The following is a 25,557-nucleotide window of genomic DNA, read 5'->3' as shown; positions in this document are numbered from 1 at the left end:
AATGCCCCTTTATTGATTTGGTGATATTATAGTCTTATAACTGGATCCCTCAGAATCACATGAAAACACTATAGATAACAGCAGGTGTAGTGGTCCAAGAACTCGATCGTTCAATAATTAGAAAATTATTTTTTACATCTATTGCAAAAAAATTACTTGGAACCCTACGCCCTGATTTTAAATACAAAATCGGTTTACAATATTTTTGGTGATGGTTCAAAACTGCCGAGCAACAATCTGTTCTACTACCCAATTATTAGCAAACTCAAGAAAAAAAGCAATTACGAAAAAATCAAAATTTTAAACAAAATAGGATTTGGAAATTAGAAATAAATCATTATTCGCGTCCTGTCTTGCGAAACACTCCAGGCCCAAGACCCACCCATAAAGATCTGTTTATTTACGTTCATTACCTACTTCTTTGTTAAGCTATTTTGACATTTTTAACGATAGGGCCCAACACATGTTTACAGTTCTTGGAAAAGCATACCGGGAGACTTTACCTTGGTCAAGTGAAAACTGTAACCACTGAGAGAGTAACATTCTGTTCTGTAACACGTTTCGCCAAATGCTAATTTTATATTTCTAGCTTCACTGGCAGTGGAAACATATTTATGTCGAGGTATGTAAACAGTCCCACTAATAGTGATAGCACCGTTGAAATACCAACCTCTCAAACAAACATGATTTTTCAATTTTCCAAAAATCCTCGCTCTAACTTACAAGAACTGGTTTTGCATCCAACTTAGGCAAAGTGTTTGTAACATGGATGATCGTCACGTTAAGAGGGTCAGTTCCAGTAACTGACCATCCACGCCTTTTACGATAACATTTACATGCAAAAAGCCACCACAACAACCTTTATCGTCTTTCTTGCCGCGATCCCGGCAAAACACTTCTCTCGTGAAATGGTTATTTGTCTTATTAATTTCTGAATATCTGTATTATGCGGTTACGAGGTTTTGTTGTTGTTCCATTTTGTTTTTAACTCCTTCTTTATGTTTGTTGCACCTCGTCTCGTGAAAACAGCGACTGGAACTCGTTTCCCTTTTATTCCGCACTCGTTTATCACTGCGACGACAAAATACCGACCCGTTAAGATTTTCACAGTTTCACTGTTAATGAAAATTAGATTTTCTCAAACAGACTTCTTATCTTTTTACGACCGTCAACAAAACATAATTAAACCGCGGTGGGTAGGTATCTATTAAAATTTTCTTTCATAGCCCACGCGACGACACTACGTTTCAAATCAAAATCCAAGTGCTTTTTTTGTTCTGGTGAAAATCGATAATGTCCCATCGCTTTTGACGGCTGTTATTAAATTAACACCTCTGGTTGTGGGCGTTCGGGGCTATACCGCTGGCAAAGAAATGTAAAAAAAAGCCATTCAACAGGTCCATCATTCACCGCTATAAACGAATATTGCTGTCACTGTGACCAGATAGAGAAATCGAAACGGGCTCCTCTAATCGTTAGAAAAGAAAAGAAAAATCTTGATGGTACGTTTTTTCCGAGTGCAGTGGGCGGCCGGGTCTATCCCACATCGCGGGGTAACAACTACCGTCTACATTAACGGCATAACGAGGAGTATAAGTGGTTTCATTGCACGCATCTTAATCAGCTGCCGAGGGCAGGTGTGGAGCTTCCAAACTCCCGGGGCTAATTTCGTTTTCCTTCTCTTATTAACTCTTAATTAGCGCCACGAGCTTGTCCCTCGACTTCTTCTCTTGCATGTGACGAGACTTAATGGCGATTCTGTTTTTGCCATATTGATCTGCGTATCAGGACCGGTCGGAAGACAACCTTTTGGTACCGTTCCACAGCTATCACAATCGTATGCAGCCAGCACACCTACTCCGACGTCGTTAACATAACGCCGGCGAAACGTTGTCGAGTGCACGGAAACCGTTCCGATACCGACACCGGCTTCGTTAAATATGTTAATTTATTCGAGAGTCCAATTATTACGATTTGGAGGTCGCGTCGATTTTTGTTGTTTGAAGATGGCGCAGTCATGGAGGACGAGAAGGCATCACGTACGCTCGCTCCAGGAGTTCATCGTCCGTTGCGGCAATCTGTCTCAATTAATTCCGATGCAAACTCGATGCGCTCCTGATGGACGATCGGACCAACTCCACTTGCACGAACGCAACGAAATCCGCCATTAAAAAAAATACAGTCTTAATGCAGCCCTCGGAGGGAATCTTGACGGACAGCAGTTCCACTGCGGATGATTTAGGGCACCGTTAACGCGAACGTGCTCCACTTTTTTGCAATATTCGCACGAATTAGGGGGTGGATAATAAAAATTCCGCCGTGCCCTACTAAATAATTCAACTCATAAATTGTCCCCGACGTGCATCGGCCGGGCACGACTACGTTTTCAGGTGGCGGTTTCGGTCGGGAAAAAAATCGACGCGCCCCTGACATCAATCAAAACAATAATTACAGCGATGTTCACCTGGTTCGCTACTTGCGCAACGTGAAAATGACGAACGACCCCACCAACCACAACAAGAAACTTATGGAACATCGAAAACAATGACGACTTAAACAAATGCGCAATTTATTTTATTCGCTTGCAAAATGCTGTCGAGTCAATTTTCACGTTCGCCAAATAAACACGAAAAATCGCATAAAATTTTAATACCACAACAGTCAACAATGTTTTATGGGACGAGAATTTTACGCGTCCACTATACGGAAACCGCTATTTTCGCGTTTGATTGATCGCCCACTCCGATACACGTATAGGTGTTTGTTTTGATTGAGGAGCAGCGAACGAAGGGACAAAGAAACATCAAAGTAAAAATGATACGAGAGTACCACGCGAATGGTTGTTAATCTTGTGCCAAAGTGAAAAGTATCTCGCGTAATGAGTACTACCTAATTGCGTGATGATTAATGATGCGAAAGTTATTACCGCACAATTTCTGAAATGTCTCAACAAATTTTCATTAATCTGGAAACAGTCACAGAGTGGTTTTTGTTGGGTGCGATAACTGTAATTTTATCAGTAATGAAGCGAAAATTTAAAAGGTGCTTATACCGATAACGACCAAGTCATTTTAATTGAAAATTCTTATTATTATTTTTTACGTGCAGTCAAAACTACAAATGTAAGTACATAATTATTAATTTAACCCAGTTCATTGTTTTAGCAATTAAAACAAAACGCTACAATTTTCCGGCAAATAAATCTTTGCTTGCAACGGAAATGATTCACATTAATGTCTATTTGTCTCACGACGACTTGATTTCTGCCTTAAAAATCGCACCAGTATTAAATGATGATTTGCAACTAGAATTCAAATTTGCTCGAGTACCTACTTGGTCGATGGTACTCGAAAACACTTAACCCAACGTTTATGTTTAAATCTCGTTGAACTTCTGTTCTCCTCTTTTGTATAATAACTTCCTGGAAAATGGTCTTCAGAATAAAATTCTCGTTTAAAAGATTATGATAAAAGGTAGGTGTTATTTTCGCCTGATAGTGTTTCAGGGTTGATGTCGCATTCAATGATCTTATCTTTGTGGTATTTTCTAATTAACTATAAATAAAAAAAATGCAAATATGATGTCAGCCGTATTGTATAATAAATAATAATGTTTAAGTCAGGAGATACTTAGCCGACAAAACTGAAACTTGCCACTGTTGATTAAACAAAATAAACATTTTTATTAACGACTTATCCACTTGTCAGCCGGCGCAACACGCTTCTTTACCGACAGGATCGGTCCGCCATCATCCGATTTCCTTGACATCGATGTATTTCTCCGGAACAACCGAATCACCACGTCGATGAAATGGGGAATACGAGATTGTTAGAAATGAATTAACACGGTCGGTGAGCACAAACGTGTAATTACGTCCGTATGTGATGCATTAATAACAATAATTTATTTTTATTCGCGTTTTCAAATGAGGTACAAAAATGAATTAACACATCAAACGCAATCAAATGGATTAAAAGCACGTTTTAATTTTCATCTTCGACCTAAACAATAATTATTACGTCGACACTGTGTACAATTTGCATCTTGATTGAATTTCTACGTCAGTAATTTTTAAAATTAGAATATTTTTTCCACCAGTGACGTACCGCTGTGCCGGGTCAAATAACCTAATTAATTAAAAACGAGAAAGGGGATCGATACGACAACCCCTTGATGATTTTTTATCCCTATAGTTCGTCGTGTCTAAATCTTACGCAAACGACTCGTGCAGACCTCTGCCGTCATTCATCGGAATTAGCAGAGCGAATCGGCGGGAAACGGGGTTCGGCGTTCATCTTCTTGTTACACACACTTTGCGAGACGCACTTACCTATTGGAAAGTGCTTCCGAAAAGTTACTTGAAATTTGCAAAGCTACACCTGGTACACGTGACGCGGTAGCTTAATTATCATAAAGAACAAACAAAGGACGCCTGGATATAGCTCGTTTGCAACGGATTTATTTCCACACCGTTTTTGACCCCATTTTTTTTGTCATTATTTATTTAATGCGATTTCTACGGTTTAGTAATTCCATGAATCAGTGCAAAATACCGAAAAAATCCGACATACAACGTTGAAAAACTTCAAGATCGCAACAGGCAGCGCACTTTTCCTGGTAAAGTGTGCCAAATATCCGAAAACCTGACGTGTTAATCGATATCGAAAACACACAAATTCACTTTTACACCGTCCTCCCGGGGCCATCATCCATTATGCAAACGGTACGAGCGGTATATCGAAACTTGTTAATTTCTACGATTAATAATGATCAAGACGTGGCCTCAGATATTCGTTCATGCCGGTTGAATAATTTATGTCGATGTGGCATCGCAGCAGGAGGAAGTGTCGTCGTCGGTAGCAGACAGGTAAAGCACGACACGAACCATAAGGACATTCCGTTATTTTTGGTCTATTGTAGAATGGGTTTGCCGAGACACCCGCCGATTCCAAAACACTCATTTCAATGCGTCGTTGTTCCCTTTTGTACGGCTTAAAAATAGCCACCCGTTAAAATTAGAATTGCATGGGGGAACGGCGCAATTGGGGTGCTTCCTGGGGCGGTTTCCTCGAGATTCTCGAATTAAAAAATCAATTTCCGAAGGGCGACGCCTCCCTAACGAGACGAGTTCTCTCCGAGCGGACTCAAATCAGGCGAGATCGCCGGACGTCCCCGGACGATTTAGGTTAAATCAAAACGAAAGCGCGACGTCATCGGAATACGCAATCCGGCGATAAATTCCGGAACAAAGGGTGAGAATGGACAGGCTATAAACATAAAAATTTTCCTTTCCCGTAACAGTTCTCCACCCTTTCCGCGGCAATGCACCGGAGGATAATGATTTTTCCCCGAAGCCGACACAACGTCCCCGTACAATAATTCGCAGCAAATAAAGACAGCAGTTGCACCACAAAAGAAACTGATAACCGATAAGATGTCACTGTCACGTCATCAGCTACCATTGACGGCAGCGCACGGTAAAAAAACTAAATTCCACCAATTATTCATTTCCGCCTGTGCAAATTCGCATTACGCAATTAAAGTTGACGCTCGATTTGCTCGTTCCCAATCAAAACAAATTGAATAATTGGTGGCCGCGTACGTTTTTCCAGTTTACAACGTGACGCCTCCGGAATCGTCGTGCCGGTTCAAGGTGTGCGTCTCATATTCTCTGGCGCACAAAACAAAGAAAAAACTTTCTATAAATAAACATGAAACCCGGCTCCTTTCCTTGGGGAACTACAACTTCTCGAAACGGGAGTGGGTGAATCTCATATTTATTCGACAACCTCTTCGAACGATTCGGCCCCAGACTCGAATTTACTGCGTGGCCGAGAGGAAAACCGACATTACCGAATCTTAAAACGTCTTTCTCTTATCAAATCGGTCCCGAACAACGATGCCGCAAGGTAAATACGGGTCCGGTGACGGGCAGAGAAAATCGAAGATTCTTCACTTGTCCAACCGGAAAAGGAAGAATCGACCAAGAAGTGACTGGCGATAATAAATCTTGTCCGGATTTTTCGTCGCTGCAAGTCAAGCACTTCAGAAGCGGTGGACTGTTTGCGGAATGCCATCACCAGTAAGTTCCTCGTTCACATAATTGTAACTAAACTAAATCTGTTTCAACACTTCCACCAAGTGGTTCGTGTCCGACAACTGTTGACCATAACGTATAATAATAATAAACCACAAGAGTTTCGTGGTTTCGTTTTACTCCTTTCCTTCTTAATATATTGTGAAAAGGGAAAAACTATGTTTTATTAGCAACGCTTTTCCAACAACCAGGCAACAATTATCCGAGGCACGTTTCCAAAATCGCCCACTTTCGCCTTCGTTAATTTTAGCAATATTGTCAGTGACTCTGTAGCGATAGGGTGCTGCGCGACCGAACAACGTAACTAACAACAAAATTCTACAAAGCGGGTAACAGCTACACCGCAAATTTAGAAGAGTAGCAACTGACCAAACTTCAAGAAAGTTTCCGGCTCCAAACTTTCGTCCTTCAACAGATCTCTCAGTTTCTTAAACCGTTCGTTACACGAAAATGTTTCTCAAAAACTCCACACAAAAGTGTGGAATATTTACAACGACCTCGCAAGAGCAGTGAAATTCTAGACAAATTTGGTGAGTGAACTTATTGGAGAAGGCCGACAGACACCCCTTGGAGAAAACAAGTAATTATGACGTTACCGGGAAACCCAACAAAAGTATAAAGTATCGGTTTAGCACACCTGGAGACCGGCATGACGATACTTCGTATCGTGTTTAGAGAAACGTGATGGCCCTAAAAAGGTTCTGACGTCACTGGAGAAAACAAATAATAAATTGGATACGTCCTATCGGACATTCATCCGGTGACGTCAAAGCTCATAATCTGACTAAAACTGAATCCATAATCGAGCGTTCGTTCTCTCTTAACTGTATTTATTTTCGACACTAATCTGCCGTAACTTCAAAATAATGACAGCTGTCACAGTCACGGATAAGTAGTAATGGAGAAATTAGTCTTGTGAAGCAATGACAACGCTTGTGTCACAACTAGGTACTACTTGTTGATAAATTTTTGCGGATCAGTACAATGACGCAATAAAAACTTCATATTTCATAGGGGATTTAGTCTTGTACGTGAAAAAATAAAGACTGCAATGGCTCGACGAGCAAATATTATCATAAAAATTATCACTTATGATAAACATCAATTTGCGAGTCGCAGAGTAAATATTTATGCGAAATTTGCCATTACGGACAAAAAATATCGTTACATTTAATTTCCTTCTGTCGTTATCGCTGAGGCCAACGGACGCACCCTGCAGTAAACCACTAACCTACAAAGTATTTCTAGATATTCTAGAAATAGAGTCGTCAATCGGTTCCGTAAAATTTTAATAAGCCTAATCTACTCGTTAAAAAACATTTTAAAAATGTCATTATCTTATCGCGCTGCGTAAACATTGATGTTAATTACCAAGAGAGTTAAATTCCGCAATTTTGACAATTAAAGCGTCAGTGGTAAAACTTTGGTGGCCAAAGGCAAAGCTCTCTCCTTGGGGGTATTTAGGGGTCCGAACCTATTTCCGACGACCTTGGAATGTCGGCAAAATTGGCTACAAAGAAGCAATGCGGCGATAAACGTAAAATATGGCGGTTCGACCCATCACCACTTTGTAGCGACAGATAAACACCGAGGAGGTTTGTATAAGCTCCAACATACTCAAACAGACTTGTAGAACAGTTACTTTACAAGATGGCTAAAGAAATAAATAGAAACACGGCCGATTTAATTTGCCGGTCGCGTGTTTCACGGGGAGAAAAGAAGAAAATCGGACAGAGGAAACAGAACCACCCTTAACATCGATATTTTCTACCTGAGACCTAGAAAAGCGGCCGACAAAAACACGGACTCGTTGGACGTGGTGGCAATTTAAAAATTTAGTGCGTCCTTGAGAACTACCGAGATGATGATGTTTTCTATCGACGATTTGAATCCGGGAAGGGATGTGGCTGTAAAATCGATGACAAGTGCCGGAAAACAACAACATACCTCCGCCGAATGTCCTTCCTCCTCTCTGTTTATGTTACACTTGTTGACGACGACGACAATCTCCAACGCAAAATTCACTTCCACTCGCGTCTGTCACTCCCACTTATCACGACCCGGGATATTAATCGAAATTACGTCGCACGGCGGCCCGAATGAGGGTTCCATGTCAATGGCCATCAAGATAAAAACTGGAGAGAAGAGCGAAACAAGACGGCTGCAGGTCGAAAAGAGAGGGGCGTTTTACGGCCATTATAAACACGCTGTGCGAAACTTTACCCTCTCTTGGTGGTCACGTTGTCGGACCTTTCTTCGAAAATGTCACCGGGAAACCAGGTGGGGGATTTCGTTACGACCGACATAATCGAATGTTATGATGACGCGAAAGGGGTTAAACGTTAACGAGGACCACAGTCAAATTAGCTCGACTTCGGCGGTCGTATAACTGGCGATTAATTTCGGATGGCGCTATCGACCACCTCGGGGGTTAATCTTTGTGCACGTGAAATGTCGTCGTCGTCGTCGTCGTCGCATTAGCGCTAATTCTTTAAACGGCGCCAGTCGATCGAACCCCCTAGCCGGGATTAATTAAAATCGGCCGGAGGCAACCCACCCCTCACGGCACACACGGTTTCCTGCACCTCTCAGGATAATGACGCGCGGGTCCTACATCCTGGGATTGGATTACCCATATTAAACGGCAATTATTAAACGTGCACCTCTCGGAGACGATCGATGTTAATACCGAAATGGGAACTTGACTATCATCATAAATTCAGTACACAATGGGACTGGGAATAAAATGACAAGAGATTTATTGCTGTTTAGTCGGCCTCGAAAAAAATGGGCGGGTTCATCCGTCTGTCTGCATCAGGTAGAAAACAGCTTTTCACTTATCGCTTTGTGTCTCTTATCGGGAAATTCGTCCCCGGGAAAATTTCATTTCTCTGCGTGCGAACATCCATCACCGCCTTGAATATATTAATGTAATTAACATTGGAGGAATTCACGTGGGCGTTCCTTGTTTCACTAATGTCATCATTATGTTAAGTACCGTGCCTATGGACGCCTAGATCACCGATTATCTCCTCTGATTGATCAGTCTTCTCGGCGCATCTCGTCTTTCGTTCACTCTCCAACGATTTTTCTCCCTCGGTCGATCGATCTCGACCCCGTTCAGAAACAATTCCCTTCTTCATTGCTTAATCGATCCGAAATGTCAAACGAAAAACTGATTTCCAATTTTACAACCTATTATGTCTTCGCCAGTTCGCTGTTATTGCTTCCATTTTACCGTTACGTTCTAAACATAGACCACCGCTTAGAAGACATTCCTTCTTCGTCCATGCTCGAGCTATCATTACCGCGCGACACGACCCATTCCTAATCGAATGTAAATGATATCAATCGCTCGCGGCCATCTCAAAAATAAGTTACTGGTGTAAGCGAAAGCCACCAAATTCCGACACCTCGACATGCGTGTTTCTCGATAACGTGACCGTACTGAGAACTGTGCGCCACCGTCGACTATAGTTTCGAGTATTTCACTATCATCGTGGTTGGGACTCACTGTATATACTTACTTTTCGCACGATAAACCCTCAACGTGTCAATTCAGCAACAAGATACGACCAACGTATCTCTTCAAATCTTACACCGCGTTGAAATAAACAACACGTCGTAACCTGAATAAAGTGATCCGGAGTCGCGGCCTGACAGGTCGATACGGAAGATGGACTGTTTTCTTAAACATGACCTACAACAAAAATTCCGAAGCGCACCTCAAGGCACCACCTCGAGTCCCACGTTTTTAAACATTTCGATTCCTCGATTGCTGTTTAATTCACTTAACTATCTGTAATCGCAAAATTACTGACGTTTTATCGAATGATATTAATAAATTTGTGCTCAAGGATAAGCCGAATTTTTTTTGAATCTGGTTCTGTAAACAACAAATTAAACACTTCATCTGGTGTGAGAATTGAGACGTTAAAGTGCAAAGCACAGCTTTTAGCTTCCAGCAAATACATTTTAAGACTCGCGCGGATGGCTCAGCCGTCAACATTAATATCTTCGACGTCCTCTCGTATTAATCGGTATTGATGAGTCCGTTAATTACTTTTTTTAAATTCAATTCACTCGAAGTACCATTCCCGCAAGTACAAAATTTAATATGCACGGCTGCATTAGTCATCAACTCCAGCAATTTAAAGAATTAGTGTTTCCGTGACACACGTAATTTCCTGGGAAGTACACCACAATCCGTAATAATATTTTCTTGCAACCTGATTCTGTTACATCTTTCTCTACCTACTTCGTACGCGGGACCCGAGACTGAAGATAAGAATATTTACGTGGAAAATTACCGTCAGGAATGGCATCTTTGTCATTCTGGTCTCGCATAAAAAACAAGTCGAGAGAGAAATCTTTTATTGATTAGATTATGGGTTAAAGGGTACGGTATCGTGCGGTCATACGAGCGCAGCATCTGATCGACGCAAGATAAGCTCCTTGACATTGATAGATAAAATTCGATATTACTAATTTACTATCAATTTATGCAATACAAAAACAGTGAAAGGTGTCACCGTATCGGGGCGACCCAAATCCAACAAACTAGGCCAACAAATTGGATTTTGTGTACATAAGGACCGACCAGCTGAGATAAGATGGATCACATTTGAAGTTCGTGAATGGCACTTGTGTTCAAGAACCAAAAAAATACTGACCCTAATAGACCAAATATGAAGAATTATAAAAGTGAAACTCTGTGATGATGTGTTATGAAAACCTTGCCGTCAACAAACCAAATACGAATTTCTTTCGTCCTCATCGATTACCTGTCTCACTATTGAGCCTTACAATAAATGTTAACTTTATCGGGAGCCGTATGCAACTGATTGTCACTCAATAAAGTCGCTATTATGTCAATAAATGACAACAAAAACAATAAAACGTAACTGCTGCAAATAAGCTGACGAATACAGTAAACTGGTGCAATGTTTATTATGAATTTCTCAGGTTCTGACAGTGAAAACGAGTACATAAACTGGGACTAGTATACCGCAACCTGTCGACAGTGTCAAGACCTCGCGCCATGTTGTTTTCAAATTTTTTTTTTCAATTCCTAGTTGTAAAATTCTTATCGAACGATCCAAGGCGAGCGATCATTTGCGTGTTACAGAACTGCCGAAAATAACAACGGGCGACGTCCAAAAACTCGTCCTTGATTTTTGAAAAATCACGCGAATTTCAGACGAAAATTTTAAAAGTGTCGAGAACCGGTATTGATTGTTCCTAAACAATTGAGGACAAACGGTACAAGCTGATGGCGACCAAGGATCGGACTGAGGTAAAGAAACCGTAAAAACCACCTGGCAAGGGTTGACGAATTCGCATTCTGCAATTAACCACCGCGATAACGGAACACTTGCGGCCACAAAAAAAGAATGTCTCACTGCTCACCAGGGACCGACAACGAACACCATCATAGAGCAAGTTCCGGACGTCAATTACGATTAACATTATGCTTCCTGTTAACAAAGAACTAGATGACACCGCTTCCTAACTCCGAATTTATTTCACCCAGGGCACGATCTGGAGGGTTAAGCGACGACTCACATTTTCGGGAATCGGGAATTCGACAAATGTGACGTTTCGAGCGCCACAACAAAAAAACAAAGTACTTGTTAGATTCGCTTCGTGTGTCGAAATCCTTGGCCCGAATGCGAGGCCTTCCTCGGTGCAAGAATCAGAAAAAAAACCCCAACAATTGTTACGACTGACAACAAACACAACCGGCAACGTCGCCTTGTCACGCGAACGTCACTGATCTCTTTAGGTTAACGTATTCCGAAAGGATAAACACATCCACCGGGGGCGGCTATTCGCGCTCCCACTAGATTCAATTGATCGATTGTTAATTGTTACGGATGAGTTATAATATAAACAAGTGAATATCGAAATGAACAAACAAACAAACACACAGATCTCTCTGGATACCGTACCGATTAGAGTGTGCAACATGTCATCTTACCGGGGTGGCTTCTTCATTTAACCCTTGTACAGTGATTTAATCCTAGTGGCATTGTCAAGACATCACTGTTGTTGTTTTGCACACGAAACAACACATTGGCGACCACTTGTTGTTAATTGTTCGTAATGGCAGCAACTATGAGTTGCCTGTGGACCGCACAACACCGCCACAAACAACACGGACAGATGTCATTATTATTATTGGAAATAATATCGGTGGAGACGGAACGAGAGCGACCGATGATAACCAAACAGCGCAACCGAGACCACTCACATTGCTTACACATTAAAGATTTCACTTTACAACCGTCTTCCCCTTACAAAGTGGACGTTACCGTATGTTGTTCGCGACTCCGTACTCGCTTTGACGGCGCCACCAATCGGGCTACAGGTTTCTGGTCGTCGCCGCTCTTACACCGTTTGATTTGACGCGCATCGCGCTCGATCCGCCAAACACACACGTACAACAGAGACCGGATCGCTGTGCACGCGGCCGCGGCGATCCGTCCCCAGGCGACGGTTCACGATCGTGCGACCGTACGGACCCGAACGCGCCTACACACGTGACGCGTCCCTCGGCTGTTTACGCCCACGGCGGCGGCGTCGTTCCGAAAAACACGCGAAAAATACGAGACACCGGCCTCCGGCTACGACAGCGCCGCTGAGCGGACGGAACCTAAACGCTTCGACTGTCATCGTTTCTGTCAACGACAAAAGCACGTGATTTATGGACAGGGTAGATTTCACTGACCGCTTGCAGTGTCGGGTGGACACCACAACACTAGAACGGGGCTAATAATGTGGGTATGCATAAATATACAGAGTGTTTTTTAAATGCTACTACTACTTTTTTTAATCTAAAACGGTATGATGACAAAAATAAAGAGCGATCAAATTAATTTGTAATAGAGTTATCCAGAATCCGAAATCGTATGTCGTTACTTGAACGTGACGCTCCAATAAACACAGCTTGAAACACAGGTTAGAAGTTAGATCTCGACATATCAATCACAAAAGACATAGGTACGGATTCAAATCCATGGATAACTCGATTATATCCTATTGTTTTTAATTAGCTTTAATTCAGTAGCGTACTGACACAATTTTAACCAACATTTAATTTATTTTTATCTCAAAAACGAAGACTTTTATTAGATAATTTTTCTGTGTATGAGTTCTACTCATTCTCACCTATTACCAGTCTTTTTTTGTACTAGCATTAGAAAAAAATCCTGCATACAACATAATTTGACAGTGAAGTTGTTTTACATTCAAAAATGCAGACATTTGGAAAATTTTCTATCAACAGAAAAACGAACTTGCAATAATTAGATAGAAATGAAGGTTGTGTTCCAAAATTATTTGCCAAACTCTAAAAATAGAGAATGGAGATTAGGTATCAGACTGGTATAGTTCCAATCGTTATCTTTCTCAGAAACCATAGCAGGCATCAGATTGTTGAGCAGTAATATACATATTTCTATTGTCGAATCTGTTATGAAATACTACATTTAGTTGCAAGTTTTCACCAACTGTATGTTATCACCTCCTCTTGTTTTTAACATTAGATACGCCATTTATTTTTATTTTTTTTATTACCCTAAAGTTCTAGAGACCAAGGCGGCGTTGAAGAGTCGACTGTGAACGCACCACTCGTGTAATAGCAAGCTGGTGCGTTCACAATCGGCTCTTCAGCGCCAACTTTGACCAGAAATTTAAATGAACACCGATAGATTGAACTGAATCAATTTGTTGATTTTGTACGACAAGTACAATGTTCACGTTGGAGCACTTTCAACAATAAATCCAAATAAATGTGTGCCGAAATGAACAAGAATTTTCAATTTGGGTCCTCAAGGCATTTAACGTTGCCACGATAAGTGTAAAAATAAACGTCAAAATTTACAAAAGCACAGGCGTCGCGTGGCACACTTTGATCTCATACGGCATGCGTTGCCTACCCCTAAATAGGATTATTTTTAAAGCCTTTTAATTGTTGCACACCGACAACAGAATCACTTAATTGGAAATAAATAAGCCTGGTATTGTTGTAAGTAATTATCCGGTGTAATTGCGCAAGAGGACGAGATAAATTTTCTCTGATAAGAACAGTCGACGGATGGAGTCCACATAATAATTAAGAACTACATACGAGTACAACTTTATGACTGATGAAAAATTAAGATAAAATTTAAAACAACAGAGAATTATTTACTCAGGAGAAAAATATGAGAGCAAATTCTGTAGCAAAAGTTAAACTGCGTTTTGTAAGCGATAAATCGCCACCTAGGATGGAACGGATCGACTACTAAAAACCATTAGTGCAAGGACTAACAACTGAATTAGTTGATCGCTTGGCCGTTGGCGCTTACGTAAATTTTGTACTGTCACTTTGCCAGAACTTCCGACCATTTCGTGAATAACTGAATGTCATTATACCCTACCTACGCGACATTAAGTCCGGTATTTGTCCCGAAAAACTACTTCAAAAGTCTTACAATAAAAGTCTTAAATCGTCTGGTGTCTAGAAGTTTGTTTCAGTCTTTTATCGATAACAAACAAATGACGATCACTTAGAGCACACCCTAAAACCTCAACCATCTCCTTCATGTAAAATACCGGCGATCAATCGATCTGATTACTCTTCTGCTGGTGTTCAACTAATAAACACTACAATTTCACGGTTATTACTGTGCTGCATGGTCATGACAGAAATGGATTGTGCTTGGACACGATTCCGAGGAACCACAACAGCACCAGGATTGAAAACTTGCATGACAGTTAATTGACATAAAATCCTACTATACAAACAAACAAAATGAAATCTCAATCGATCCTGATTATTACAAAAGTTGAACTGTTCACGAATCGTTAAATTTTTACTGAGAAATTATTCATTTTATACTTCCGTGTTCCGTAAGAAAATGGAAGAAGTATGGTGACAGGTTTGAAAAATCGTGTCCGAGATAACATCAAAGTCTGATTGTTCGTTGCTCAAAACATAAATAAATGGGGTTTTCCGTATGGGGACTGTGCGTACGTCTGTGGATTTTTTTTTCTTCGCGATAACTCCAAAAATACACCGATTTCAATTTTATTTGTACAAAATGTTTGTGTCAGTAAAGGTCGATTCACTTTAGGTGCTAGTTAGAGCAGCAGTTTTGGAAATTGTATGTGATTTATTTCGTTCACGAAACAGTTAACAAATATACTCCGTTTCTGAATTCGATGCCGGTAAGTCGTAAAACCGGGTTGTCATAAATCAATAATAATCACCGTTTAACACGCACATGCAAATTTCTTTTGTTGGAAAGATACTTGCGCTCGGCTCACGTCAACAAATTGGCCATCCTCGTTCTAAAAGCTGTGTGCAGGCCTAAGGTGAGAAAACACGATGTTTGGAAGATGCCAGGTAAGGGATACCTAGTACTTTAGAGCAGGAAATCCAAAAAGTTGAATTGTAAGATTATAATAACAGTTGAATGGCCTACGCTGCTTATAATTAATTATTCATGAAATGTTTTGGATGCATTGGAATCGGTCATTTTATAGCTTAGCGGCATCGAACTCAGAAACAGATTAGAACTTCTGTAAAAATGCACTGATTGGAACGTTTCTTTGTGGAAAGTATTTGTTTTAGTAAGGATTCAAGACCCATTGGTGCAAAAGTTGGATGAACTCTTTTGAAAATATAAATGCGCAATTTTGCACTTATTGGGTGTCCGAATAAAAATCTATTCAAGAGTGAGGCGTCACAAATTCAGTTTCTTTGTTTTTGACCAAAAACCAATTATTTAGTGCCTTTTAATGTCAAAGTATCGTAAACGACCTTCAGGTAAATTCTATTAAAACTTTACTTATTAAAATTTTTTGGAATGTGGAAGTCATGTACAGTGTGATTGGAAAAGGATGAGGACAAGTTGAATTTGGCGCCATAAATTATAGTGCGTTTCATGTTTTGTGTGTGGCAGTTTTGCTTCAGAAGAGCATCGCTGTCAAGATTTATCCATAGGTTTCCGTTAAACCAGGATCAAACCCATTGTTTTGATTTCGTTTGTCAATTGTCACCAATTTGCAATTCCCCAGTAGATACGCCCATGATCATATCAAGCTTTATTTTTGCTGTCAATACTTGTTACCAACATGACAAATTATTCACTAGGCGCCAAATTCAAATTGTCCTCATTCTTTTTCAATCACACTGTATAGTTCCCCATTATAGGTACCGATATTCTTTCTTATTTTCACACAAGTGCTTCCAGAAATAAACCCGACGCGATCTAATTTTCATTTCAACAAAAACTTAGCAAACAGTGGAGTACCTACTCGAGGCAAAACATCGGAGCTTGTTAACATAACTAAATAATTTATTGTAAACCACTCAGCAAGCCTAACCGCACATCAAACAAATAACGGCTGATCTGCCTGCAGTCTGCTCATTAGTGAATAGCAGATTCTTCTTACTTCCAGCGTCTCACCCACGCCTTCAAAGACTAGGCCCCGAAGCGGCCCCTTGCGGCACACTTTCTTCCAGAAACCAAGCTTAAAATGCTCAAATTTGACGAAATTGCAGTGAAAGCATACAGACAACTATGCAAAATACCCGTGCTGGAAGCGTTTCAGCATAAATTCAATCGCTTCAAGATTTACAAAAAAAAAAAAAAAAAAACACCATGGATCGATCGTGTACACTGTGACATTTAAACTTTCTCGTGCCCACCAAGTCAGATGTTAATTCATGTTATTAAATTAATTATTCAGTATTCGAACTTGCCACTCGCTTAATTAAATTAGAACCGCGATGTTTATACCTACATATCAATTATTACAAATCTAAACACAATTAATTAAAAGCTTTTAGGCGACACTATTTAGCATTGCGTTTAGTCAATTAGTCGTCATGGAAACGTACGCTTTGTCAAACATAAATAAATGCGGCGCCGAGTTTGAAAATTTTCAGTTCAACTGTCGAGACGTTTTTCATAAAACCGAACCGCCAGAACGGAGAGAACGGTTTTTATGATCGAAAAATCACAAGCCGTAAAATTTTATCTGTTTATCTGTGCGCTTTTCGATATATTTAATTAAATTAACTTCTAGAAGTGTTTCGGGGGTTGGTATTAAAATTTTGACGTGAACAAACTCGACCCGACGATAATTTGTAGAAACTCTGCCGTGTTGTCTTTTTATTTGTCGATTAAAACTGATCACAATATGCATCGAAAACGTCGGAAAACACTTCACCGCCACCGCGGCAAATAAAGAATTTAACGATAATACCCCGAACGCATCGATTCACGATTAATTTAATCGTCGACCTTCGCCGTTCGAACGGATGGATTTTAAACGTGCCGCTGAAACCGCTCGTTTTTATTGGACGGCACCGGCACCCTCGGGCGTAAATCACACACGCGGCGTCAGAATTCGATCGATCGAATTCGAGAATCCGTTTGTTGTCGATCAATCGTCGAGGTCGCCGCCTCTGTCACGACTTCATTATCGCAGCAGTGCACCGTGCGGTCGAGCCGCGATCGTCATCGCTTACGGGAAACCGCAAAGCGGTCCGAGCGCATCAGAATCCGTCCTCTCTGGCGCAAATAAGCAACGCACATCATTATCCCGATTGCGGTAATCTCCCAATCAGAATTATCGCTTGTCAAGCTACCGTGGATGTGTCGCTGATAGAGTCGTGCGCGGTGCGACGTCGTAAATGTACGAGACGCGGCGACCAAACAGAAATATAAAAATAATAACCGGCCATATTGTGTGCGACGCAATCTGCAGGCATTTAACTCCCACTTATCCGTATCGGAAGCCGAGCGGAAGCCATGTTGAGATTGTCATTTCAGCCATTGCTTTGTCGCGGCGCTAAGAGGGGAATCAAGCCGGCGATGCACACGGTTAAGTGGAGCCGCCTAACGGACGTGGCCAGAAACTGGCGATGATGCTTTCGTTTCGATGGCACGTACGCCCGGTAACCATATACCCTATACATAAATATATGTATAGCGAATATATACTATATAGGTACGCGGGTCCTTTGCGTTCTGCACGCGAAACAAAGGAATCCATTCGATGTACTGTCAGGGCCAATGACGACCTTCGTGAGACCTGAAAGGATACGGAACGTATAAAGTTGCGGTCGATGCCGGAGCCCTCTACTCGGCATAACCTAATTTTCCAACGAATTAATCTAATTGACTGTTCGTCGTGAGAATCATTCGGGCAGGTTGAGAGATGCCGGTGCACGCTGCTTTCGCCCGCGGTCACTACCCAACAGTCACTTGTTTCAAGAAGTGTCAAAAATTGACGGACGAGCTTCAACGACAAATTCGGCGAGTCCTCGAATCGTCAGCCCAATTGCACTTCAAAAGCCTACAGTGTTGTAGTTACAACAAAGAAAAAAACAACAACTAAACATAAGAGTCCCCATAGATTAAACATTTTACGCCCACTAATCGGTTGCTTGAAAACTAATTTTTAATTAACGATGACATTCCGAACACTGAAATGGTTGGCTATCTCCATTTTTTTTTTAAATTCATTCACTGCATATTTACTGTTGTTACGGGGAATTTATAAAAAAAGTGGACGGATAAGTCGACATTCCTGTTACCGACGTAATATGCTTCCGAGTAAAACAAAACTGTAGGCGTGTGTCAACTTGACATATTTAAAAAAAATGTAACACGTCAGTGGATATTTCTTCATTTTGATCACAAATTTTGTTAATATAAAGTGATATTACAACAATGGTTATTTATAAAATTGCATTTAGTTGGCATGAGTGAAAAGTTTTCGATCATGTAATATGGAAGGAATTTTTATATTAAAGTAAACTCTGACGTGACGCGAAGTGTTAAATCAAATTAAATTGTTATTATATCGTGCGTTCATTTAAATTAATCCTGAAAGTTGGCGTTGAAGAGTCAATTGTGAACGCACTATACGGATTACGGATGACGGATCAGCTATTTAAATCTTACGTTTTTACTCGAGTGGTGCGTTCACAATCGACTCTTCAACCCCAACTTTGAGGATAAATTTAAATGAACGCGCGATACCTACCGGGTGTAGAATTTTGATTTTGGTACATATTAGGCGTTCACGATCTTTTTGGGAGTTGGCTATGATTTTTTCTTTTCATGTTGGACTAACTGATTCAGTGATGCAACGGATGCAACGTTTTATTCTGTCAGCGTCTGTTCGACATTTTGTTGCCACCGCATTGCCAGATTTATTATTTTAATATTCTTAAGAAAGTAAATGATTTATTAAGTCTGTAAAAATAATTTTTAACTTCCGTAAAAGGAAAAGTCAAAATTGGCAAAATAATTTTGTTACGACAAAAAATTTCCATTAAACGATGCTACTTCCAATTTAGAAAGGACAGACCGGATTGAAGAAATTCGGCAACAATGTACGTATTCAGAAAATAAACTAGGCAAAAATGAATAGGGAATTTTTCAATTTTTGATTTTTTTGTTAATACAGTTTAAAATGTATAATTAAATGTGTTAGAAATAAATAAATATATCTACACATTAAATGTAATGTTTCAAGTACCTGTAACATTTAAAATTTATCTAGTGTTTAAGAATACGTGGGAGGATTGGGGCAATTATTATGCTTTCTAAAGCTTGTTTGACACGATGCTAAATTTTGTAGAAAATTTGTTAGAAAATGAGAGAGACCCTCGATCAGGACCAATGAACGATCAGGATCATAGTCTGTCTTTGTCAGATCCTGATCGTTCATTGGTCCACTCTCATTTACTACTAAATTTTCTCAAAAATTTAGTATCGTGTCAAACAAGCTTAAGAAAAAATGTGGAATTCCCTTTTCATTTTTGCCTAGTTTATAACCTTAAACTGAAAACAACCTAACCTACCACGAAAAGTGTCAATTTCCTTTAGGGAATTTAGTTATTACCGAGGCACTGCCAACAAAAACATTAGATGGTCATTGTAAACTCGGTCCCAAAAAGATCGTGAATGCCTAATAGGCACTTTACGTGTAAAAGTAAAAATCCTCGGATATTAGCTCCCCTAAATATTTTCGAACAAACTCTTAAATACAAAAGTTGTAGAGTGTTAAAAATGGTTTCTAATTCTTATTTGTTTTGTTTTTTAACATCTTCCGGAAGTACACAATAATGGAAAAAAGAATTTGTCAAAATAGCAATCGCTGGGAAGCGTAACCGAGGTGACAACCAAAGATGACAATGTATGATATTATTTGACATGTCAAACTTGGAATTGCTTGCTACGGATAGAATACAGGAAATGTTGCTTGCATGTCTCTAAAAGACAATCCGGAGTAATACCATTTTACGAAGTTATCTTTTTCTTCTTTGTTAAAAGAATTCATTCTTTGAGGAATCAGCAAACTCGTTACGTTTGTCAAAAAACTTTATTGTTGTCGGGAGTCATGGCTATTACTATTTTATCGGTAGATTTTTAATATTTAATTTTTTTTGTCTAACAGAACCAGAAGGTGTTAGAAAATAATTAGAAAAGGATTTAGGTACAATTTTTTTTACTCTACAACTTTTGTATTTAAGGTTTTGTTGGAAAATAATTAGGGGAGCTAATATCAGAAGATTTTCACTATTACACCTAAAGTGTCTATGTACCAAAATCCATTCTACACCTGTATATAAATTTGTATCTACATATTAAGTATACAGGCTGTCCAAGAACTGCCTCCCCAGAGAAAAAAGGAAGTTTTTAGGTAAATGTGATAATCTCAATTTTAAGGAAAAAACTTCTTATCTCAAGCGATAATCGAGTAAAGACATCCTAAACTTGATCAATCAGAGTTGAGCACTATCAAGGTAGGTGATCGCGATATCAATCATTATTTTTGCTGTCTAGCAACATATCCGATTTTTTAGTAATATGTACCTGAGGACGAGTTTCTGGGATTGGTGAAATTGAGAACTTTATGTGAACTACAAGAAAATGTACTTTAGTCATCTTGGAGTGTCTTTTGCTGTTATTTTCTATGGGGGGCAGTTCTGGGACAGTCTGTATATGGGGTGTAGTTAATACCGCTACTCTGACGTAAAAGAAAAGAATGTTTTAAACAATCATATAGGTTATATGATTTTAAGATTTCACTGCAGAAAATGAGAATCACGTAGAAGAGTAAAAGTGCAATTTTCTACATCATAAAATGTATGTCCAATTATAGAGTTGTAATTCTGTTTTTACAACAGGAACATTAAGAAGTTAAATTACAAAGTGTCGAGCCTACGGCAAACAAATTTACAAAGATTAAGAACGTGTAACATTATTAATATATAACATAACGATGTTGATGATAACAAATTGTACAGAAAAGAAAACAAGGGAACGAGGACTGAAACGTTATAATAAAACTCGATAGGACAAAAGAAAAGAAAGTCCTTTATCATTCTACTATCATCATTCTGACACGGGCATAAAGATATGTAATAATTCTCATCTCTGTGCATCAAACGCAATTTAACATACAGTTTCAAACAAGTAATAAAAAGTTAACTTACGCGGTAAGTAGATTATTGAAAACAATTATCCCCCTTGATTCGGTGATAACGACCTATCTAACAAAAACACTCTATTGTCTTTCCTTACTCGATTGTGTCTCGGTGACAGTACTTCTGGCTGTTGCTTGTTGTTATCTTTCTATTTACAGAAGTGCAGTCAGAATATGATAATAACGGAAGTAGATAAAATTTCAAATTTATTTATCTTGACAATCGTCGTCTTAATTGGTGTTGTTTTTCGGCAACTAAACATTTTCGAACGATCGGTATCAACACACAATCTCGACTTCGGAAACAAGAAACAAGATACACAAAATTAGTAGAGTATTACTGGCGGGTGTAACAAACTTTTGGTCAAACTGTGACGTGGAGAAATGGCCAAAATTACCTACCCGGCTTTACTCGCTAAGCTTGTTGGTACTTAATTGTTGCCCTTAATGACGTCACAGTTTTCCCTCTTTCCCTTGGGGCGCTAGCCGTTTTCTCTCACAGGTCTCAACTCACCTGTAGATATTTTATTTATACACGAAAAAAAATAAAAGTCAAACACCAATTAGGTGGTAGTTTATCTTTGACAATTTGCCACAATAGATTTATTATTTAAAATGTATTCGTGCACCTGCGGATACAACAGACGAGATCTGTCTCGTTGTTATCATTTTGACATTTAATTTTAGTAAAACGTTTCGGTTGAAAATGTTATAAAGCGACGCTCACAAATGGAAAAGTTCAATTTTGAGTGTCATTGTGCGTTGAACGTGGGTGCCGAACGTTTTCTAATTTACAATATATCTGTTCCAACCGGGAATCGTATTTCTGAATTAATTTGTTGCTGTCAGAGGTGACTTTCGACATTAATTAAATCAACCTTTGGAAAAGGTTAAACACACGAAATTAACGTCGGCAATAGCAAAAATGACGTAGTATTCAATCGAACGTTCTCACTTTATCGGTCCGTCGAAATCCATTATTCAAATAATAACAGAACGACCCAATAACCATCATATTTGAAACACTTGATCGACAATTGAGATACCCCCGCCGTCGTGAAACTCCCTCGGGCTTACTGTCATTCCCTTAACTCGAACTTTTCCACCGCATCCAGTGCCGCCTCGGCCCACATAAAACCATTGAAATTATGGTATGAAAGGCCCCTCGAAAAACCAACTCCAATAAATATGGGAGAAATTACATTTAATGACCCCGTTAAATTTGACACCTCGATGGACGCGATTAAGCCGAGACGGCGGGAAAATTTATTAAAAATCAATAGTACAACGACACCCTTCCAGTACCGAAGCGAAAAAAGGAGAAAATTACAGAGGACATAGTGTTTATTTTCTGAATTGCTTCGGTTGCGCATTTATTCAAGTAAAATCTCCCGACATGACGTCCTTCTGGGTAATTTATTTCCTTCGGACGTTTTAACCCTTTATTTTGTACTGCTCGTCACGCTTCTGCATTTGGTGATGAACAACGACGAACACTTATTCCTTTTCTTTTGGACTTGCTTTGGCACGTTTAAATTAGATTGAAGTGCGTCTGTAAATTAGTGACGAAGAAAATTGTTAATGGGGAGGAGGCCCGACCGACGGCCGTCTTTTTCCTCCCCTCTGAGACGATACGGCTCGATTCTTGGGATCTCGACGACCGATTTGCTCGCATGCATTCGGATGAGCTAAGTTTAAATTGTTTTTGGCAAAAGTAACCCAAGCATTAGATGACCCCACGAAAAAAAAATGTCAAATTACAAATCACATCGTAGTCGAATTCCAAATTGTTACATCCCCAATGAAGTTCTTTCTCTTTTAGATTTTCATAAGAGATATGATAATGTGATACAACTAGAGCGAACTGAAAGAAAGCAAGTATGTAAGTGTAAAAGGGTGACAAATGTTCAGAACATTTCTTAATAAAATATAAAAAATAACATTACTTTTCAATGTGTATTCTGGTTTGTTGAAATTCAAAATTCGATATGGCTTCCTAAAAGATGTAACTAATACATCTACCTATTATTAAGTAGGTAACTACATATCATACAATACGTTTTGAATTATGAACAATTCATCAAAGAATGATGGACGCCTGTCAAAAGCTCATACATCAGTCAATATGGCAAAACTGGTCTGCGGTTTGTTCAATAGACAATTTAGGAAGAGATGTTTCATTTTACAATCCTTCTTATATGATTATTCAATTAGTTTAATTAGTTGTTTAAATTGAAAATTTTCAAAGTTTTATAATAGTAATTATACACCAAGGTAGAGAAGACATTTTTTTAAGCCGAGGGAATAAAGAAGCGAGGCTTAAAATTGTCTTCTCTACCGTGGTGTATATATTATTTATCTAATCCCGTGGGATAAATGATACTTATCCCACTAATTTTGAGTGGGAAAAGAACTTCATTACCTCACGCATTTTCATTACCTCACTCAGTGAGGTAATGAGTTTCATTACCGCATTCAGTGGGATAAATGACTTTCATTACCTCACTCAGTCTTTTCCCACTGAGTGCGGTAATGAAACTCAATTATTTCACTGGTGAAAATCAATAGAAAAGATTTATTTTTTTAATTTGGGGCGGTCTTAGATAAAATTTTGTACATAACACGTGGGCTAAAGTATATTACAGGAAACTCGTGTGATTACAGATGAACTCGGGCTAACGCCCTCGTCATCTGCAATCTTCACACTCGAGTCCTGTAATATTGCTTTCATCCCACTAATTATGTAAATAACTATTTTTTCACTACTTTTCACACTAAATTATTTTGTCCGATGCGACGATCCGAGTTCTCATTTTTCAACGGTTGCTATGAAAATTGAAAATCGTCTCTCTACGTTAACCAATGAAATCAAAGAAAATCTTTCGTTGCTAGGTGACGGCTGTTCATTATTAACCACTGGTTAATAATGAAAAATTATTAACTGACATTCACATTCAGCATAACAGACCAGACATTATTATTTTAAATAAACAACAAAAGCAAGCATATCTTTTAGATATAGTTGTTCCAAATTCACATAATATAACACAGACATATAATACAAAAATTAATAAATATTTAGAACTCTCCGTTGCTATGAGAAATCTTTGGTGTTTAGAAAAAAATTCGATTTTACCATTTATAATTTCAGTACCGCAATCTCTTTTTAAAAATTTAAAAATTTTGGACTTAGAGAACACATTGGTGGTTGAAATTCAAAAAGGTATATTATTATACTCATGTCACATCGTGAGGAAATTCCTTAACATTGACACAGAACATAAAACACAAAAAAGTCAAAATGTGGAGGCGAGAAGCCGGTAATTATGTTGATAAGCACTGCACTATTACTTGATAGTATTATCCGTAATAGTGTATGTACTCCGGCAAAATTGCCGTGCCGCCGGGTGGAGGTGGGACACGAAAAACTAGTAGAGAGAAATTCTACTTCTGGGTTCAGTTCGAGAGTCAATAATGACGCCTTCTAAGACTATTAGTGAAAAATAGTATATATATTACGTTATTAGGGCCAAAAATGAAGTTTTATGTGCTGAGGCTGATAGTTTTTCTCCCGAACGAAGTGATACACTGTTTTTTCTTCAAACGTTCACAACAAATTATTTAAGAAATGTTAAGAAACCAGGCAGAAGATTGTATAGACTGATAGCTCGTTTTGGAAAGCGTTACAATGACTATGACTATCTAGTATAAACAACGCTGTAAACAAAATCGGAAATTTCTTTTTATAATTATTCGTCTGTCAACCTGTTTTAAGTTCAATATCTCAGATTCAGAAACGAATTTGTTAAAATTTGAGTTAGGAATTTTAACTGATTTAGCTAGTTTACTTTTTCTGCCGCTCGTCAGCGGAGATAATAACTTTATCTGCTGCTCGTCAGCTCGTCAGATGTCATGGCAATGAAGTGACACTTTAGCACTATCAATCCAGCAGTATAATGTCA

The 25,557-nt window shown here is 39.2% G+C and overlaps 1 protein-coding gene across 10 annotated transcripts in view; it reads right to left on the bottom strand.

Moving 5' to 3' along the window:
- lilli (lilliputian) overlaps positions 1-25,557 on the bottom strand; it is a 140,290-nt gene that overhangs the window by 43,637 nt on the left and 71,096 nt on the right. The window contains exon 1 of one of the 10 annotated variants that reach the window (XM_069051790.1): positions 21,606-21,627. The exons of 7 other annotated variants lie outside the window; for them this stretch is intronic. Coding sequence is in view for 1 of the 3 variants with exons in the window: in XM_069051784.1 (XP_068907885.1) it covers positions 12,078-12,094 (17 nt within the window). In the remaining 2 variants the exon portion in view is untranslated. Of the gene's footprint in view, positions 1-12,048; positions 12,519-21,605; positions 21,628-25,557 lie in introns of those variants that run through there. 2 more of the 10 variants (XM_069051788.1, XM_069051784.1) reach the window with 2 other exon arrangements.

Source organism: Tenebrio molitor, chromosome 6 (genome assembly GCF_963966145.1).
Source record: "Tenebrio molitor chromosome 6, icTenMoli1.1, whole genome shotgun sequence".
In the NCBI taxonomy this organism is placed as follows: domain Eukaryota; kingdom Metazoa; phylum Arthropoda; class Insecta; order Coleoptera; family Tenebrionidae; genus Tenebrio; species Tenebrio molitor.
Note: the sequence above shows the minus strand (reverse complement) of the source record. Positions and strands in the feature narration are given on the sequence as shown.